The sequence below is a fragment of the Balaenoptera ricei genome, chromosome 2, assembly GCF_028023285.1.
Source record: "Balaenoptera ricei isolate mBalRic1 chromosome 2, mBalRic1.hap2, whole genome shotgun sequence".
In the NCBI taxonomy this organism is placed as follows: Eukaryota; Metazoa; Chordata; class Mammalia; order Artiodactyla; family Balaenopteridae; genus Balaenoptera; species Balaenoptera ricei.
In genome coordinates, this window is record NC_082640.1 from 94,047,554 (window position 1) to 94,065,637 (window position 18,084).

Below are 18,084 nucleotides of genomic sequence, written 5' to 3' on the forward strand. Positions count from 1 at the left end.
CTTGATTGGAAGCTTTTTCCTTTCAACACTTTGAATATGTTATGCCACTCCCTTCTGGCCCATAAGGTTTCTGCTGAAAAATTTGCTGATAGTCATATGGGGTTTTTCTTGTATGTAACAAGTTGTTTTTCCCTTGCTGATCTTAAGATTCTCTCTTTATCCTTAACTTTTACCATTTTAATCATAATGTATCTTAGTGTATCTTTGGGTTCATCTTATTTGGAACTCTAGGCTCCCTGGTCTTGAATGTCTGTTTCCTTCCCCAGATTAGGAAAGTTTTCAGCCACAATTTCTTCAAATAATTATTCTGGCCTTTTCTCTCTCTCTCTTCTCCTTTTGGAACCCCTATAATGCAAATGTCATCCCACTTGATGTTGTCCCAAAGTTCCCTTAGGGTATTCTTCATTTTTTTAAATTATTTTTTTTCATTTTGCTGCTCTGTTTGGGTGAGTTCCATTGCTTTGTCTTCCAGTTCACTGATTTCTTCTTCTACCTCATCCAATCTGCTGTTGAACCCCTCTAGTGGATTTTTTTCAATTCATTTACAACTTCTGTTTGGTATTTTCTTATATATTCTATCTTTTTGTGAAATTCTCACTGCGTTTGTCCATTCTTCTCCTGAGTTCAGTCAGCATCTTTATGATCATTATTATGAACACTTTATCAGGTATATTGCTTATCTCCATTTCACTTAGTTCCTATTTTGAGGTTTTGCCTTGTTCTTTTAATTGGAACATATTCCTCTGTCTCCTCATTTTGCCTAATTTTCTGTGTTTGTTTCTACGTATTAGGTAAATCAGCTACCTTTCCTAGTCTTGAAGAAGTGGCCTTATGTAGGAGATGTCCTGTGAGGCTCAGAAGTGCAATCCCACCTGGCCACCAGTGCCAGTAATCAGGGGTGTCCCCTATGTGGGCTGCATGTACCCTCCTGTTATGTCCAGGTTGTAGCTACTCCTGCGGTACACTGGTGGGTGGAGCTGGCCCCATGAATGGTTGTGCAGCCTGGTTGTGGTGGCTGTTGTATGCTGGTGGGTGGGGCTAGCCCTTGAAATGGCTGTGTGGCCTGCCACGGTGGCTTCCAGGCACTGGTGGATGAGTTATTGCACAGCTGGCTGTAAGGCCTGGCCAAGGCACAGGGGTAGGCAGGGCTCTTGGTGGGGCATGCCCGTTGAGGCTAACAGGTTATATAGAGATTTCCAAAATGGCGCCCTCCAGTGCCAGTATTAGCAAGGCGGCCTGAGATCACAAAAATGGCTCTCATCAGTGTCTCAGTCCCAGGGTAGTGTCCTAACTGGTTCCTGCCTCTTTGGTAGATACTTCAAGATGAGTAAGTGGGTCCCCCTCACCTATGGTCCAGGCACTTTCAATCTGGTGTTTTTGCACTGATTTTCAGGTTGAGTGAGTCTGTGCATGAGCGTTTTAAGCAGTGGTTTTCTGTTCCCTAGAGTTCCATAATTTTCCCGGACATATTTCCTGTTGGTTTTCAAAGCCAGGTGTTTTGGGTGCTCATCTCTCCCGTGCATGATCTAAGGGCTGGGTTGCCTCATGTGGAGCTCAAATCCCTTGCTCCTCAGAAAAAAACTCTGCCTTTGTGATCCTTCCCGATTGTGGATTTCCATGGCTAGGGTGTGTTTTTTTCCTTGGCATGAGCATATTTCTCTTTCTCTTGTTCACCTTCATGTTGTCCTTTTACCTTTTGTTCTGGAGACTCTGTTCATCCAGTCTTCATGTCCTTTTCAGAGGGAATTATTCCATATGTAGTTGTAGATTTGTTGTGTCTGTGGGTGGAGGTGAGTTCAGGATCTTCCTATGCTGCCATCTTGAACCCTCTCCTGGGCCCTGCTCTTTTAAACATCAAACTACCAAGCCTCTAATATCTTCTCCCACCCAATCTGGCCAATGATTCTTCAATTTAGGATGTATTAGAATCACCTAGAGTGTAATCTACATACAGATTTCCAGACTCAACCTTCACTGATTCTGACTCAGCAGATCCAGAATGTAGCCCAGACATCAGCATTTTTAAACAGATGCTCCCAGGTCTTTTTGATGAAGATGACCCCCACCCACACTTTGAGAAGTTCTACCCTGTGCCATCAAAAACAAGGGCTTGTTCCAGCGTCTTTCAGTTCCTGCAGTCTCTCTCTCTCTTTTTTCCTCTCCCAGAAAACTCCCTGTGAACTCAGACCTTGAGAACAGAGTCCTGACTAACGAGGTGGGGGTCTTTTTGTTTTTCTCCTGATGATTCTTCAGCAATTAAAAAAAAAAAAAAACCAGAAAGGATCACAGGGTAACTTCTCCATAAGTCACCATGCTTTGTTAACTTATTAACATGCAAAACACTTTTAAAATTAAGAGTTTTTATATCTTTCTGTATTTTCCAAGTTACTGTAATGGAAACATTAACAATCAGAAAAAAAGTTGCAAAACTCCTAGTCATTCTCACTCTTCGTATATCATCCTAGCTGTAGCTCTGATGTCGCTTTCCCAAAAGTCTTTCTCCCCCATCTCAGGTTGGAGATGTTCTTATCTCCCCCACAGCATCCCTCACTTCTCCCATCAGGGCACTCTTGTCATTGCCTGGTTACTTGTTTGTTCCCCACTAATTGTAAGCATTTCGGGGAGGGGAAGTATATATCTTGTTTATTTTTATAACCTCAACACATAGCCAGTAGCTTTCCACATAGTAAGCTGTGAATGAATGAATTCTTCATTCCTCAGCAGGAAACAGAACATTCAAGAAGCTAGAGGCAAGACCGAACATGTTAAATAGAAATTTAAAAAATATAAAAAAACACCCAATTCAAACTTATAGAAATGAAAGTTAGAATGTCTGAGGTGAAAAGTACACTGAGTGGGACTAAGAGCAGAGGAAAGATTAATGAATTTGAAGACGTAACAATAGAAACTAGACAAAATGGAACACATGGAGAAAAAAGACTTAAAAAGCAAACAGGTCATCAGTGAGCTGTGGAAAAACTTAAAGTAGCCCAATACATGTGTAATTAGAGTCCCTGGCTGGCAGGATGGGCAGAAAAATATTTGAAGAAATAATGGCAGAAAATTTCCCAATTTTAATGAGAACTATAAACCCACATTTCCAATAAGCTCAGCAAAACACAAGCAAAAGAAACATGAAGAAAATGACACTAAGGCATATAATAATAAAACTGCTTAAAACATTCAGTAAAGGGTAAATCTTAGGGGCAGTCAGAGGAAGAAAAGACACAACCCACAGAGAGGAACAAAGACAAGAACAGCAGGCTTCTCACTGCAAACAGGCAAGTGAGAAGATAGTGGGGTGGCATCTTTCAAGTACTAAAAGGGAAACATTCTCAATTCTATACTCAAAATAATTTTCCAGAATGAAGGCCAGGACTTCAGACATTTTTTACATCTCCCTCTATCATGCTCCACCTAAAATGAACCACCTGCCGTTCAAGGGCCTTTTTCCCTTTCTGAAGCCCTGCCCATCTCCCAAGTTTCAGGTCAAATGCCACCTTCTTCTTGAAACCCTTCCTGATTGCCCACTGGATTTTATTCTTACTTCTCTTAGGGTCTTACCATCCTTTGCTCTGTCATATGTGCTTGAGGATTTTCCCCTCCCACTGGCCGATGAATTCCCTGAGGGCTCCTTTCTTGTTTTTCCTATCACCACAGTGTGCACCCACACTGCCCAGAACAGGCGCTTAGCATCTGTTATACTGACTTACATATTACCTAATCCCTGAAAGATTTCTTTTAAACTTCTTTCCAAGACATTTCTGACGACTTAGAAGTACCTATTTATTCATTAACAAATACTTGATAAGTTGGGCCCCATGTTTATAAAGGTAAGACAATCCCTGGGTATAAAAAGCTTGCAATATAGTTAATTAATTTAATTAGTTGTTTATACAAGAGTTTTAAGTAAAATAATCTGGGTTTAATAAGGAGTAGATAAACTCTTGGTTAGAGCTTCCCTGTGTCCAGGTCATGAGTATTATCATGCTCAGCATCTCCACTATTTCCTGGGTATACCTCCAACTGGAATTCCTTCCCTCCCAGGCTCTGGTATTCAGCTGTCTCTTCAATATCTTCACTTGAACATCTAACAGAAATCTCAATGTCAACATACCCCAAACTGAACTCCTGATATTCCCCTCAAAATTGTTCCATCTGCAATTCTTCTATCTCATTAATGGCAATTCTATCTTTCCGCTGCTTGGCCACTAACCCTGAAGTCACTGAACTCCTTTTTCCCCCGCTCATATTCAAGTTGTCAGCAAATTCCATCAGCTGGACATCAGACATATCTAGACACTGCCCACTTATCACTCTACTGCTACCACCCTGGCCTCAGCCACTGTCTTTTTTCACTGCAGTAGCTAAATAAATGGCCTCCCTGCTACCACTGCCCACCCTCCCCACACAGAGAGTCTAGTCCTATCATAGTGATCCTTTGAAAAGGCAGGTCAGATCATATCACTCCTCTGCCTAAAATCCTCCAAAGACTCCCCATAAAGGCCAATGTCTTCACAACAGCCTGCAAGGCCCTACTTGAACTGGTCCTCTTGTCCTTCTTTCCCCCAGTTATCCTCTCCCAGTCTTCTTGCTGTTCCTTGTGCTCTGGGGACACTCTCCTATCTCAGGGTCTTTGCACTTGCTGTTCCCTCTGCCTGAACAGCCCTCCCCTAGATTTCCACATGGCTCACTCCCTCACCTCCTTCAAGTTTTTGCTCAAATGTCACCTTCTTAGTGAGGCCTTCCCCACCCAGAAGACTTCCAATTGCATCTTCCCCTTCCTGCTCCCTAATCCTCAACGCTGTTTTATTGTTCTTCACAGCACTCATCACTTTCTAATATTGTAGATAATTTACTTATTTACTTTGGTTCTTGTCTGCTCCTCCCCCCTTCCCCCACCAAACATAAACCCCAACAGGACAGGGATTTGCATGGTTTGTTCATACTGTTTCTTGTGCACCCACAGTTGTGCCTGTGATATAGTAGGTGCTCAGTAACTACATGCCGAAACTAACACACACCTCCAAAACTCTTAGTATGAAAAGAAACTAGGTTCAGAAACTGGCAGATACCTTAGTCTATATTTGCCCTTGCTGAGTTGTGGATGCATTTTATGAGTGAAGAGGTATTCATCAAATACCTCACTAGAGGTCTAGCGAAGAGTGGAGATATATTTAAAGAGACAAGGTGACCAAAGATGACAAATTAGAGACCAAAACTGTACACAAAGTTTTAGTTGTGTGATACAGACAATAAGTGCAGAAGAGGTTAGGGGTGGAAGAGATGAGTGCTTTGAAGTGAGCTAAGAATCACTTGTCTCCCCCAGGCCTCTAATGGAGTTTTCTGAAGCAGGAGTACTGCTGGAATAATCTCTCACTAACTGTTAATAACAATATTTTGTGCTCACATTGTTCCCTTCAACAAGCATCTTCAGTTAATTTTTGATTTTTATCTAAGCATTCTTATCGTCACCTTATAGTCAGAAAAGTATACATAAACCATAGTTAAGTAACTTGTCCAATGTTGGGGGAATGGACAAAGAATTAATCCATTATCTCAAACTCTGCCCTTTGGCATTCTTTGTATATAGCAAAAACATTTGTGACGATGTTTTGTCAACCTACTCCCTGCTCAGCCCCCTCCTCCCTCCGCTCAGAGAATAGCTACAAGTGGTTAGCCCAGAAAATATTTAGAGGAGGTCCTTGGGTTGAGATGCTCACCCACAAAATAATTGTTGATGATGTTAGCATCAGAAAACTGGCTGGATGGAACTGTTGGTTTGACAAACATGCTGTTCCTATGGGGTTCAGAAAGATTTGGTCTATGAAAGGATAAATGCATGAGTTCACCTTGAACATGAATAAAATATTTGCAAATTATCCTTAGTATAATTAACGTCCCTAAATTCAATACCCAGCATATATATATATATATATATATATATATATATATATATATATATATATATATATTTTGAACCCACGAACCATAAAAATGACTATCTGGGAAATAACATTCTTTCTAGAAGTCTGTGTGTTTCCCTTATGGCACCCGAGATACCAGACCTTGGAGTTATTCTAGAACCTGCCCTTTCTCTGGCAAGTTCTATTGATTCAATCTCCATTGTTTTAATTACAAGGCTTCAAAATTCCCTGAAGCACAAAAAGGAAGGATTTGAGAGATACTAAATATCAGTAACAACAAGGTAACATATATTGAGTTCTAGGCACCATGCTAAGGACTTCACATGGATTACTGAATTGAATCCTTATGATAACACCTAAGGTAGATACTACTGTCATTACCTTATTAAAAATGAGGAAACTGAGATTCAGAGAGGTTGAGTGATCTGTTAAAGGTCACACAGCTAAGAGGGGAGCTAGGAGTAAACACATAGTATGATTCCAGCACTCATTATAAAGGCTTTCGGGTCTGCCTTTTACTTTTTAGACTTGTAAAGACCTCTCTCATGGAGAAGACACAATTCTTCTTGGAAGAAATGGGTTCTCCTTTCCTTGAATGTTCTTTCACGCTTCAGTTTTCCTTCCCTCTTTTTTCCTCTCTTTTCATCTCATATTCAGTCTCAAAACAAATTTAGCATCCTCACTTCTAAACTAACCCACTTTAGGTTCCTCAGTTCTGCCCATGATGCCACCATCTTTGGATGGATCTGGACCAGGTGGCTCCTTTCTCTTTCTTATATCCAATTAGTTCCCAAGTTCAATGCATTCTTATTTCTTGGTATTTCTAGGGTCTATATCTTCTCCATTTTTGATGCCATCACCTTAGCCAGACAGAAACATTTCCTGCCTGGACTAATGCAATAATGTCCTAACTTTCTTCCTGCCTCTTGTCTCTCCCCTGTGCAGTCCTTCCTGCATTGTACAGCCAGACCAGTCTTATAAAACCACATTCTTCATGATTGCCCCATGAAAAATTCTCCCAATTACCCATCAGATTCATTCTCAACTTTTCAAAAGTAGAAATTCAAGGCTCTCTCTCATGTAGTCATCTTAATTCCTCTCCCACAGCCCAAACTCCCCAGTGCAGGAAAGCTTCTTGCTCTTCCAAGCCTTGTACCACATTCATTCCTGTCCCTAGACCTTGGCTCAAGTTATTACCTGCACTTGGAATGATTTTCCCTCCTTGCCTGCTCAAATCTCACCAACCCTTCAATGCCCATTTCAAGTTCTGTCTCCTCCATGAAACCTGCCTTCATCACTTTAGTGAGGATTGATTTTCTCTCTTTGTCACTGCCCTGATGCTTACTGTAAAGGATTTTTCTCTAAAGGTCTTCCTGTTCAGAGGGATTGATTCCAAGGTCCTCAAGTGCTGCCTAAAGGGAGAGGGCCTTTTCTACCTTTGAGTGAAAGGATTCCAGACCCCAATTACACTAAGTTACTGAAAAACTGGGGAATTATTTTGCAGCTGCCAGCTCATCATTTTAGCTTGGGTACAGTTATCCACAACACATTTCCAAGTCCTTCTCAGTTTTTACATACAGCCCGTGTAGGATCTCCAAAGTTCCCAGCACTTTGATAAGCACAAGAAACTTTCTGAGTGGCAAGATGAAGGGGTTATTCTACCTATTGCGTTCAGAACAAATTGCATTTTAAGTGATCTTTAGTTGGCATTGTTATTTTAACTCTACCTTTCAGTAAAGAAAATTGTGTCTCAACTTTAGTCAGACTAGAAGTAAATTATATCTACTTAAAATATAGAGCTATTAAAATCCAAAGAGCTACATAAAAAAAAAGCAACTGATGGGCTGAAAAATGCTCCCTTTGTAGAAGAATTACAACCTAAAATCATCATCTTGTTTTACACAACATGACCTTTAGTCTGTAGATAAAATGCATGTAAATGAAGCTTGAATGTCAACTAGATTTGGTCAAGGATTTTTTCTTGTGGGGAGGGGAGGGAGGGAAGGAGAGTTTGAATAATGTAGATTTTTTTAAAAAATGTCTTTTTTTCCATATAAGTATGTTTTATCAGATATAAAGACTATTTTGATAGTTCTCACATAGGTACCTATATCCTAGAGAACATGAGACCCCTAAGAAGTAAACTGTTCTCCTTTCTTAGAAGTTTTTTGCTCTACCTTCCACTCACATTTTGTCAATTTTCCAAATGAAAGCACCCAAAACTTTTTTCAGGACTGCCACCAACAGGAATCATCAGGAGTTAACAACAGCTACGCCAGTCAGAAATGGGGTGAATGTGACTCTCTTCTAGTGGGTGTCAAACCTCGTCATCAGTGGCCATGAAGAAGGGGTGAGGCCCCAGGAAAGCCTGAACTGTTGAAGAAGCCTTGTTGCCATATCAAGGCTAATTCTGTTTTGTTTTCAATGACAAGATGATTTAGGTTGGTGTGATGCCACCCTAGGCTTCAAAAGGCCAAATATGATCCCGAAGCAGCAGCTGATAAAAGCACATATGATCAGACAACTTGGCATTCTGAAGAAAGTGGAGATGAAGAGTAAACCCAGAAACAAGATACTGAGGGCTTTGGGCAAGGAGGGCTGCATGATAAAGTCATAGTGATTAATCTCAGTAACAGCAACAATGAACACTTACTGGAACTCTGACTATAGCAGGCACTGTCCTTTACCTACATTGTTTCCCTTAAACCTCCCAACAGCCCTGTGAGGTGCATGCTATTATCTCAGTCTTACAGAGGAGGAAACTGAGGATTGGGGAAATTAAAAGACTTGCCCAAGGTCGCCCAGCTACCAAGCTGTGGGCCCGGGATGAGAATCCGTCTGACTCGTGGGTCAGACGACTGCCACAACATACCTCAGGGAAGCATCAGGGAGAGAGAATTTGGCTGCAAACCTGACTGTGAAGAAGGAATCCCAGGTCTCTCAAGTTAAGGGCAGGAATACAGTGGCTGAAGGTGGCAGTAGAGCCACGTGGAGGTGAGCTTGGACCAGCCAAAGATGGATCCTGAGACACGGGCTTTACGGAGGATGAACAGCCATTTGGCATTGGAAGACCCGTGATTTGAGCAGTTGTTCCGCAACTCAGGACCTCAGAGCAGGTCCAAATGGTTTAATGCCTTTCATGTGGTCAACACAACTTCCCTGTCCCTACGGGTCCAGATGCTCAGTCTTGACCCATTTGTTTCTCACATAAGTCCTTAGAGAATCATGACAACTGTACATCTACACTGAATGCTTTATTTGCATGTGTGCAAAATATGTGTCAATGAAGAAAGTGTCTGAAGGATGTAGCTAAGGGGCCAACTCTCTCCTGTCTTCCTCACATACCATCATGACCTGATACGTGAGTGAAGTTTATGGGTGTGTTCACAGTACCAATACCAGACACAGTCTTAGCAGAGATGTAGCTTCAAATTCTCTCTTACCCTTGATACCTGGAAATGGCTTCTAACATGCAAATTAACCCCACAGTGTCAGGTGTGACATCCCAAATGCCCACGTGCACACGCTGCTATGAGGAAGGCCACGGAAACCCACCTCCCAGTCTCTCCATGTGGGTTATTACTTTGGCTGCCTAGTCTTTTTTTGTTCTGCTCTATCAGGCCTCTGAGCTCTCATCAGGGTCCACTTCATGTGACAGGACCTATATATGTATATGTTTCTCCCCTTCAACTGAAGAGAATAGATGGGGTGTGAAACAAGGCCTAGATATGGGGTTAAATGGGTGGCTAAAAGCTGTCCTAACATTGACTGCTCTTGACTTGGGAAGTCAGCTTAGGGGGAGCAAAGGCTTGAGGGCTGGCTCAGCCCCACAGCCTCCCTCTAGAGTGAAACCACAGTCTCAGGGCAGCTCTGTCCTGGGCTCTGTTTCCTTGTGGGAGGTCTTAAACTCCAGGGTTAACCCTATGCTAGAAGAACCCTGATTTTACTAAATTAGCTCTCCAAAGGAACCATCCCTAGCACCCCTCCGTTCCCATGGACCACTGTCTAAATGAGAGGTCAGCAAACTTTTCTGCAAAGGACAAGACAGAAAATATATTAGGCTTCGTGGGCCGTATGGTCTCTGGTGCAACTACTCAGTTCTCCGGTTGTCATGTGTCAAGCAGCCACAGACAATACATAAACAAGTGGGCATGGATGTATTCCAATAAAACTTTATGGTTACTGAAACTTGAATTTCATATAATGTTCATGTGTCATAAAATATTATTCCTCTTTTGATTTTTTTTCCTATCCATTTATAAATTTAAAAATCATTCTTAAGTCATGGGCTGCACAAAAACAAGTAGCAGGCTTGATGTGACCTTAGGCCATAGTTTGTTAACCCCTGGTCTAAATCCTCAGCTTTTACACCCTGGAAGTGACCCAGTTCAAGGAGTGGGAAAGGCAGGGGTTACCTTCCTTTCCTTCAAGGAAATATAGCATCCATACAAGCAGAAGCTGTAACTACAGGTAATGTGATTTTTGTCCCCTGTAAACAAGATAATGTATAGATCCATATAAGTGTACCTCATAGCAGTCATCATGAAAAGTTCTGTTTGCTATAATGTGTTACTGCTTAACATAGCTGGAATCTCCTCCTTGAGAATGAACTTCAGAACACATGTTTTTGAAAAGCCATAGTGACAGGAAATCTCCATCCTCCGAAGGTGGAGTTAATGTTTAGAGACAGCCAGAAACAAAACAAAATGAAACAAACCAAACCAAACTGAATGCAAAAAACCATCTCCATTTAACCACCAATAATGATAACAATGGCATAGATACCACTATCCTTCCAGAACCAGGCTGGGAAATCAGTGGTGGGGGTGGAGGTTGTGCTGGAACTAAATAAAGCCATTTTTGTTCAAAACTACTCATGATTATGAGATGAGCCTGCTGCAAACTAAGCTTGGAAGTCTTAACGTGGCCCCTAACAATGTGAGTGTTGTCTGGCCAACACACTGCCAGTCAATTCAAAAACATTTTGAGGGAATTTTTGTCAATACTTCAAAGCCAAGAGATTTCACATAAAAAGTCAGATTTGGGCTTCCCTGGTGGCGCAGTGGTTGAGAATCTGTCTGCCAATGCAGGGGACACAGGTTCGAGCCCTGGTCTGGGAAGATCCCACATGCTGCGGAGCAACTAGGCCCGTGAGCCACAATTACTGAGCCTGCGCGTCTGGAGCCTGTGCTCCGCAACAAGAGAGGCCGCGATAGTGACAGGCCCCCGCACCGTGATGAAGAGGGGCCCCCGCTCGCCGCAACTAGAGAAAGCCCTTGCACAGAAACGAAGACCCAACACAACCAAAAATAAATAAATAAATAAAATTTAAAAAAAAAAAAAGTCAGAATTTTTACTTTTCTTGACAAAATCAAAAGATCAGGCACACTGGGCTCTCATTCTCATACAGCAACCACCAGCAAAAGCCTCCCCTTATAGACACAGCACATGAACCTTGGGCTGGAGCAGTCCCTACCATGCCCTATGGCCCCCAGCCCAGGGGCAGCTGCCATGTAACCTCGTGCTTATGGCCTTTTCACTCACGATAAGAGTAACACAATCACATGGTTCAAAAGTCAAAATGATGCACAAAGCTATGCAGTGAAAGTCTCATTCCCACCTCATCCCCACCCTCCCTAATACTTTTGTTAATTTCATTTATTTTTTCCCCCTTCTTCCTTACACTTTTGTCACTTAAAATATATCCTGGGGATTGTTCCCATAGCAGAACATAGAGAATTTACTTATTCTTGTTTTACAGCTACCTCGTATCCCAGTGGATGTATAGGTCAGTTTATTTAACTAGTCCTGTAGTGGACACAGGTTAATAGTCTTTTGTTTTTACAAATATTCTGCAATGAATAACTATGTGCATACGTCATTTCAGAGGTGATAAAGTCTGTTGTGCAGGATAAATTCCCACAAGCAAGATTACTGGGTCAGAGGGTAAATGTGTTTGTAATCCAAAGGTATTGCCAAATTGGCTTCCATATGGGTTGTAGCATTTTGCACTCCAAACAGCAATTCAAGAGCATGTCTGTTTCCCTTCAGTTTCCCCAACCAAATATGTCGAAAAACTTTTGCAGTTGTCATTCTGACAGGTAAAAATTATATTTCAGAGCAGTTGTAATTTGCATTTTTGAATCAAGAGTTCTTTTCCTGTGTTTTTAAGAGAAATTTGTATTTCTTTTCCTGAGAACTATCTGTTCCATACTCCTACTGGATTCCTATTTCTGTTGCAGATTTCCCTATTAAATTCTTATCTTTTACATCAACTTCTAGAACTGCTATATATATTCAGAAGAGTAGCCCTGTACCTATGATATGAGCTGCAAATATTTCTTTCCAGTTTGTCATTTATCTTTTGCCTCTGTTTATGGTGTATGCATTTGTTTTTATTGTTGTTTGTGATGCAGTTTTGCTGTTGTGTGTGCTTTTTAAATGGGGTTAAATTTACTTATTTATTGTTTGCTTCAGGCTTTTCAGTTATAGTTTGAAAGAAAGGTATTCCCCATTCCAAAATTAAAAATGAATTTACTCATATTTTCTTCTAGCAATTTTAGAGTTTCATTTTTTAAATGTAAATCTTTGATCCATTTAAAGCTTGTTAAGGTGCACATTGTGAGAAGCAAAACTTCCTTGGGTGCTCGACCCAAGATTTCAGGGAGGATGATAAAGCTACCAGAACATCAATAAGAGTGAGACCTGAAGAATGGGTGAGAGAGAGCAGCTGATGAGAGGAAGAGTGAGAAGAGGGGTGGCGAGGGAGTGGAGACTAAACAGAAGCAGCATCTCCTGCAGGAGTTCCTGGCAGATGGGTTCCATTACTGGTCAAGCTCAGTGGTACCCAGGGCCCCTTTTACTTTTCTCCAAAGTACCCACTTACTTTTAAAGATTTAATGTGTTTGGCTGTACCAAACTAACTGTACTTAAGTAATAATTAGTTATGTTGCCCTTTTAACAAAGTCATTTACAGCTGCCAATCAGTTTCCGGTCAGACTGTGCTAACCAGAATGACCACGCTGAGTTGATGTACTTTCAGCCAAAAGCACAGAACTTAGAAGTGTCAGTTGGCTTAAGAAGGCTCATCTTGGATAAATGAGCCATTTTGGAAGACTTTTTAAAATGCTGAAATTAGTCTGCATACAGCTTACTTCTTTGTTCCTAGATCTCTAAGGACATGGGACTTCTGATTTCACCTTCATTCAAGACCTACTGGTGCTATATAAAAGGGTGAGGGAAAGTGTAGACTTCAACCTTAAGAAGTGGGCACACTGACCTCCATGCTGTACACTAAATAGTTCTCTTAGCAGCTTTTCTACTCAAGGTGCCCTGAGAAAGTTCTTAAAAATTGTTTCCTCATGTGAATAATCCTCTGTTCTGAGAAAAACAGAGAGTAAAAATGAGAAAAATCTGCAAAGGTGAATGGTGAAATTGTTGCTAAAATAAAGTATGTAAAAGGTTTTTCACCAATTAAGTTGGTTCCTCTGCCCAAAGTAGAGGCCTCAAGGGAGAACTGATGAGCGTGAGATGCTTAACACAGCTGACCGTCATCGGGAAGGCACGCCAAGGTCCTCTGTGTTGGTGAGTGGGCACCCACCCCTAACAATTAATTCAGAATCTCTGGGAGGTGGGGCCTAGGCATCAGTCATGTTTAAACTCCCCATACGATTTCAACATGCAACCACTGCTATGGAACGGTGTTATTCAAAGTGTTGTTCTCAGACCAGCAGCACTGATGTCAGCGGGAACTTGCTACAAATGCAGAAGCTCAGGCCCCAACTTAGACCTTCTCAATCGGAATCTGTATTTTCACAAGATCCCCAAAATATTCACAAGCACATTAAAGTTAAAGAAGCCATGGTCTAGAGGAGCTTTTCTCAAAGTGTGGCACCTAGACCACCTGCATCAAACTCATCAAGGGGTTGGGAAGGTGGGGGAATGGGGATCAGGGGACTTCTTAAGGAAGCCGATTCTGGAGATTATAATTCTACAAGTCTGAGGGTGGGGCCCTGAAATCTGCATTTTTAATATGTTCCTAGGTGATCCCTAAGCCTACTGTTTGAGAACTACTCCCAAGAGGAATATGATGGTGGCTTTCTCCTGGCCTGCATAGAAAGTCCCTCAGTGACTCCAAAAGGTCAAAGCACACCCATTGCAAGTGGGGGATGAGTTGGGGATAATCTACAAGTGCTTCTCAGCCTGACAAATGTAATGTTTCTGCTGACTTGCAACAGAGCAGGTGGTGGTAGTTAAATCAGCTTTCATATTGACACAGAAATGAGTCTCTGCGTTCTCTTGGGTTAGTGACTGAACAGGATGCAATTTGGATACATAAGCCTCTACCTTAAAAGCAGAATTAAAAATATAAAATGTTGATGTTCAGATGCATCCTTCTCAGACGGTTTCAAAAACCCCTCAAAATGCGTGGTGGAGAGCCAAGAAAGAGTGAATTCCCTTAAGGAGATTTCTTCGTTTTACAGAGTTCTTTTTTTTTGAAATTTTTGCTTGGGCCCAGATTTCTAAATGATAACGTGGGTAAAAACTGAATCCAGGAATGGAAAATGTGATCTTTCTCATAAGATGTGTTTGAAGTGTGTAGTACTTCCATGTAGTCTTATTTTATCTTTTTCATATAAAATACTCCTTGATTGATTGATTGATTTTTGGCTGCGTTGGGTCCCTGCTGCTGCCCGCGGGCCCTCTCCAGCCGCGGCGAGCCGGGGCCACTCTCAGCTGCGGTGCTTGGGCCCCTCATTGCGGTGGCCCCTCCCACCGCAGAGCATGGGCTCCAGGCGCGCGGGCCTCAGCAGTTGTGGCTCCCAGGCTCAGTAGTTGTGGCTCACACGGGGGCTCCAGAGCGCAGGCTCAGCAGCTGTGGCACAGGGGCCCAGCCGCTCTGCCGCATGTGGGATCCTCCCGGACCAGGGCTCGAACTCTTCCCCCCCTCCTCTTCCCTCCTCCCTCCCTCCTCGCATTGGCAGGTGGACTCCCAACCACTGGGCCACCAGGGAGGTCCTCCATGTAGTTTTAAAAGCACTTCAGCTCATGTAAGATATTTAAAAGCTTCTATAACAGGTTTAAGTGGATTTATCTTCAAATACCTAGGATTCCAAAATATGGCTCACACTTGACTTGAGGTGACAGAACTGAAATCTTTGTAATTTTAAAGTGAAATAAGACCATAGCGGTTGTAACGGATAATTAAATGGAATGGGGAACTGCAATGTGATCTAAATGTAATTGTTAGATAATTATTGAGTTAAAATCAGCAAAAGCAAAGAAAGTTAACACTGGAAAAAAGATTTTTGAGGCTTTGCTTTAAAGACTTTTTTAACAGCAGTGTTTCTTAAACCTTTTGGGAGGAGTGCAATGGAGCCCCTTTGAAAATCTAACGAAAAGCTATGGACTCGCCCTAGATGCACGCGCCTGCGAGAGCACACACTGACATTTTCTGAAGTTCCATAGACTTCTTAGAGCCCATATGATGAACCTCAGCTTTGACGTTGCGTTTTAAGAAAATTGCTCTATGTTGATTTCCACTATTTGTAACCACTTTAGACACAAGAGTAAGTTTCTCCGTAGAAAGCTCCCGGGGGGGTTGGTAAAATTAGGGCTGATTGTTTTCACTTAAACAGAGACTATTACGTCGGCAGTCTTGTGCTGATGAGCCGAGGCCAGGTGAAACGCCAGACCACTAGATCATGCCAGGGAAAGAATCCCTTTATTGAAGCAGCCTGCGCTCTCTCAGAAATGCTACCTCCGTGCTCTCAGGGGGCACCTACGAATTGCACAGGCACAGCCCGGGGCTGCTGTGGCTCCTGGCACACCAGAAGGTGAAAACTTATGTCCAAAGTTAGGAAGTAGGCTCTTAAAAACACTGCCTACTCCCCTCATTTATCTGCAGACTGAACGACGTCAGAGGTGGAAGACTTACCCCTTCACCCCCTCCCCCATTTAACAGATGAAGAAACTGACCCCAGAGGGCTAAGGTGCTTGCCAAGGTGACTTCCCCAGCGGGCTCACACCCAGGACCTCTCCCCACGGCACCCTGCCATCTGGCTAGGGGAGGAGAGGGCATCTAGGGCTCTCTCCCCACACTGTACGCCGCCCACCCCGGCGGGGGCGTCAAGGGGAGCTGAGCCCCCGCCTACCGGCACCATGGAGTACGTCATCATCAACAGCATGTCGTGGCTCTCGGCGCGGATGTGCTGCGCCGGCTCCCCGCCGTGGCTGCGCTTGTTGCGCGCGGCGCTCACAGGGTCTGGCGGTGGCGCGGGCGCCCGGCGAGGTGCGTGACTCAGCTCCGCCAGGAAGGCGCGCAGATCGCTGTCCTCGCGCTGCTCCCGGCCACGCTGCGCCTCCAGCGCCCGCAGCGCCGCGCTCAGCCCGCGCCACTGGCACAGCGCGAACACCGTGCCCGCAGCATTGAGCGCCGAGAGCAGGGCCACGGCGGCCAGGGCGCCGCGCAGCCCCCAGCCTGCGCCCCCGCGGCCTCGCTCCGCGCCTCCGGCCATGCTCTGCGCGCCTCGGGCCGGGTCGGGCAAGGCTCTGCCGCCTTTCAACCCCGCAGCCTTTATACGCTGTGGGCAAGCCGTGGGCTGGTGGCAGCGCCGTGAGTCACGCCGCCCTTTGGCCCGGCTGGCGGGGCGGGTTGGGGACAGTAATGGTGGCGCCCGAGTAGCCCGGAGGGACAGGCAGGCGGAGAGGGGGAGAGGAGCGAGTGGAATCAGTCCGCGGAGGGGGGCAGGGCTCACGCTCCTGGTGCCCGGCCAAGCAAACCAGCAAACCCGTCTCTCCTTCCTTCTCCCCCGCTGCCCTGCGCGTGGGCATTGCCGTGGCCCAGACGGGCAGAACGAGGGTCAGACTGAGGGGGAGAGCAGGAATTCTTATGGCCTGAGAAGTCGCTGGATTCCACCCCCTCCTCCCCCCACACTGCCCTCTCTGGAGAAAAGGATCAGCATGCCCAGATGCCAAGGCATGTGCCCACTGTCCCTGGGAGGTCTGCTGCTGGGCTGGGTCCCAGGCTGCCTATCATTCCTCCCCAGGGTCATAAGGCCTCATGTGGCCACTGAAGACCCCACTCGATCTTTCCTAGGAAGGGAATGGCTAGAGACAGGGAAACAGCTGGCATTGGAGGGTTAAAAGAGCCACCCATCAGAACCAGAAAAGCCCAGCCCTGCATGACAAGCAGGAATCATCTGTGAAGGGAGATTTTTCAGGATGTGACAGGCCAAGAACTCTCCCATGAGATCCATATCTAGGAGGTAGCAAGGTGATGAGAAAAAAAATTCCAGGGTAGAAATCAGGAGAACTGCTTCTAACCCTATCCTGCTGCTACCCAGCTGGGGGACTTTGAGCATGTCCCAAGACCACTCTGGACTGATTCTGAGGTGCTTTCTGGCTGAAGGGTTGGGACTCTGGGTCCCTGCTGGACCTTACCTTACTTAGCCTGTCTTACTTGAGGGGGCAGTTGCCTCGTACCTCCTGGCTACCCCTTCACAGCCCCAGCCATTTCCTGTTAGCTCATTTGCTTGCTGTGCCTCAAGGGCCACTGTCCTCCGCTCCCCCATGCAGAGTCACTTCTCAGTCTCCTCCAAGGACCTCTTCATCCCTATTTTTCTCAGCTTTCTCTAGAATGGCTCTGCCTCCCTGGGGCCCCAGGGCCTGCAGGAGGCCCTGGTGGTGTGGGAAGCCACAACTAGAAGACAAGATTGCGGTTTCCACAGCCCATTATCTCAGAGAAGGAGGTGGCTCCCTGCCACTGAGCCAGCTGGAGCTTCAAGGTTCTGTGTCAAGGTCTGGATTCCTGAGTTTTAATTGGGACATTGACCAACTTGCATATTCTTAAAAGAACATCCAGGATGAGGAATCAGGAAAGCATGAAGGCCCAAGTGGTTCATGAAGGACCTCAACTATGGGGACATGATGTCTGAGAGGGGATGGGGGTGATACAGACAACGTTGTTCAGTTCCTCCCAACTCCAACCTATTGGAAGAATTGCCATGTGCCCTCATCTCTTTTCATCTAGGCATAGGATGCCAACTGTCAGGCTTAGGACCAATGGGGAGAAGCCATGGAGAGACAGAGTTGGAGGTCAGCCCCAGTAAGATTTTCATTATGTCACTAAAAACTTACTGAGCGCCTACTGTGTGTT

At 44.4% G+C, this 18,084-nt stretch overlaps 1 protein-coding gene across 1 annotated transcript in view; it reads right to left on the reverse strand.

Moving 5' to 3' along the window:
* The window catches only part of GLDN (gliomedin), a 69,582-nt gene extending 52,846 nt beyond the window's left edge, over positions 1-16,736 (reverse strand). Inside the window, exon 1 of the mRNA XM_059913303.1 lies at positions 16,082-16,736. Within this exon, the coding sequence (XP_059769286.1) occupies positions 16,082-16,444 (363 nt within the window). The 5' untranslated portion in view covers positions 16,445-16,736. The remainder of the gene's footprint in view (positions 1-16,081) is intronic.
* Positions 16,737-18,084: the final 1,348 nt, after the last annotated feature.